The 2,819-nt window shown below is 42.2% G+C and overlaps 2 protein-coding genes across 2 annotated transcripts; one reads left to right on the top strand and one right to left on the bottom strand.

Moving 5' to 3' along the window:
* Positions 1-204: 204 nt before the first annotated feature.
* Positions 205-635, bottom strand: PHALS_00823 (uncharacterized protein; the record flags this gene model as incomplete). Its single annotated transcript, XM_024730563.1, has 3 exons — positions 205-385; positions 430-500; positions 555-635. The coding sequence occupies 3 exons, from the start codon at positions 633-635 to the stop codon at positions 205-207; spliced, it is 333 nt and encodes a 110-aa protein (XP_024580828.1).
* Positions 636-2,218: 1,583 nt separating this feature from the next.
* PHALS_00822 (uncharacterized protein) lies at positions 2,219-2,465 on the top strand (the record flags this gene model as incomplete). Its single annotated transcript, XM_024730562.1, has 2 exons — positions 2,219-2,307; positions 2,360-2,465. The coding sequence occupies 2 exons, from the start codon at positions 2,219-2,221 to the stop codon at positions 2,463-2,465; spliced, it is 195 nt and encodes a 64-aa protein (XP_024580827.1).
* Positions 2,466-2,819: the final 354 nt, after the last annotated feature.

Here is a 2,819-nt window from a genome sequence, read left to right as displayed (position 1 = left end):
TCCACAATCAATCTAAATATCCTTCAATACAGCATTCTTCTCTGCCTCCTTAAGCACTTACACTATTTTCTGATCTTTAAGAATAGTTTCGAGCGCTTTGCAGTATCCAGTTCCTTACTGCTCAGCATCGCCAATTTTGATCGTCCTTCTGAATCTGTAGCTTTTTCAAGCAACGTTACATTGACATTTTAAGCATTTGCAATATCATCTTCTTATTCGTGCCAAACGCTGAAGCTCGTTCTGATTAAGCTTCAGCTTCAATTTACCTTGTGTAAGCAGCAATGGGAACTCGTCCAAATGCTTTTCATCATCCACACTTTCTTCAGGAATCGCACTACTTTGTCGTCTTTGAGTACCGTCTTGAGCAATTGCAAGAGATTGTTGTCTTCAGCTCACCTTAACCGTTTTCATCACTGTCTCGTCACCCACTTCTTCTCAAATGAAGCGACCTGACTCTCTGCTCCCAAAGTCTCTCCAGCCAACTTCGCTTGATCATGAGACTGCAATGCAGCTTCTAACAAACGCACTTGATCCTCATTGAGAAACTCTCAAACATCTTTCTCAATTTTAGCATAAAATGGTTTCAATTTCAAATCTTTCGAAAACAACTCAATTTGTTTTTCTCTCTCTTTCATTCTTCCAGTATTCAGAAAAATATGTAAATTAGGCACCACAACAGCAGAACACTTTGACTCGTGCTCAATGAAGTTAAATCGAACATAAGCGGCGTAATCAAGGAGTTGAAAGAGAGAGGATACGCAAGAAAGACTCAAAGATGCTGCTGGATCGCATAGCTTGTAAGCGATACGCTAGGCTGCGGGTGGTCGGTTGCTTCACTAAAATCGTTTTAAAAAGACTGATATTATTTTCAGTCTCACCTTCACACTTGCATGTTCCCAGCCAAGTTATCAAATTACCTCCGTTACGATTAGCGGTAAGAAAGCCAGCGACGTCGTCTGAAATGCCGAGTTTTTTGTGTAGTTTGATGGCGTAGGATAGCAACGGAATGTGTAGCTCAAGGCGGAAAAAATTCTTCATATCATCTGACTCGAATGGCTTCGTTACGTCTGTGAGAATTGGTTTATGTTCCATAAACCCAGTTTCTCCTTCTGCAGCAGTCCATTCACTTCTTTTTGGAAAAACTGGTACATTGTGGCTGTTTTGGCAGGTAGCCACTGGCTGTATGATTGGAACAATACGCTGGAAGGCTTCATTCTTATCTCTTCAGCGGTTCATCAGTGTCGGTATTGTCTTGCTCACTGTTATCGTAGCTCTGCAACTCTTCTGCAGCAACGGTCAAGCTACTATTTGCAGAAGGCAGCGAATCATTCATGTGAACACCGAACACAACTGGGTCTTCATGCTGAACTATACTCAAATTAGACGTGGAAGATACACCGACATCAAGCAGTAATAAAGTCGAAAAGATCGGCACGAACATTGTCAAGAAAATTAGGAAATGGTACGCCGGGATCGAGGCGACAAATGACTGGGTCTGACAAACGTTGCCTTATGATTCGTCCATCACAGAATTTGGTCTATCCGGCTCTTCGGACATCCACCCTGGGCTGAAAATTCTTGAGTCGCTGTAAACATTTTGCGTACAAAAGAGTTAGCCAGACCAAAGTTTTCAAGACGCGTAATCTTCTAATCTAAATGATACTGTTTTTATGTCAAGGCATAGAAGAGATTGTAATGCTGATAATAAATCTGAAGGGACCAGAAGAGAGCCAACCCACTTGTATTCTTTGAGGCTCGCAAAGATTACATTTATTGACTTTATTGAAGATATGCAGACGTGGCAACATCAATCGAGATGTGCTTCAATTATTTGTCGTCATGCACGAGCAAAGCATCTTTATTGGCTTCTTAACGGCTGGAACAGTAAGTACCAGATTTGTTTCTGTTCTTAATGTCATTCAATAGAAAGATATTCACAATAAAGAAGTAAAAAACATGGTCGCACATTTATCTTGAAAACTTGATATTTAATAAATCGGCCATACTATTGCTGTCCGTTATTGAAGTGAAGTGGATCACAACTTCCATATTACATATCTAGCCGTCTTATGATAAAGGGTTTATTGCAAAAGGTGATACAAAAGGAAATATTCGCGAGATGTGATACAATTGTGTTTAGAACACTAAAAATACGAGACCTGGTAAAATTATCGAGTGTAGCCATTCTTGGTTCACCGTTACATTGAAGACGTACGCCATGGAGATGGAGGAACTCAAGCGGAAGAGATGGACTAACGGCAAGGAGGCTGTGCGAGCAATCAAAGATGTCGCACTAGCACCAGGGAAGTGTGCAATCGTCATCTACAGAGGGGGACGTTTCATTATTACAGTGTGACAGTGCAACTATTGGTTGTGAGGGGCACGTTCGTCTAGCACGATTTCGATCCAAGAATCACCCAGGAGTGCCTCATAGACCCTTTTTCCATCTCGACAAAATTTGTTAAGGGTTTTGGTGATCGATGTTGCCTCCTGGCATGTGACAGGAGGCAACCTCGATCACCAAAACTGTGTTGTGTGGCTAAGCCATCATGAAATCAGCTAGTTAACAACCCTGTGGCCCGTGGTGCACTTGCAGCTAACCCAGCTACATCAACCAACGCTCTCGTCGCACAGCTTCGACACCAAAAGAAGGTAACAGCGTCACAGACGAACGTGCCACTCACAACCAATAGTTGCACTGTCACACTGTAATAAATGAAACGTCTCCCCTCTGTAGATGACGATTGCACACTTCCCTTGTGCTAGTGACACATATTTGATTGCTCGCACAGCCTCCTTGCCATTAGTCCATCTCTTCT

Source organism: Plasmopara halstedii (genome assembly GCF_900000015.1).
Source record: "Plasmopara halstedii genome assembly, contig: Scaffold_1211, whole genome shotgun sequence".
NCBI classification, from domain to species: Eukaryota; Oomycota; class Peronosporomycetes; order Peronosporales; family Peronosporaceae; genus Plasmopara; species Plasmopara halstedii.
The sequence above is the reverse complement of the archived record's forward strand: the minus strand, read 5'-3'. Positions and strand labels throughout refer to the sequence as shown.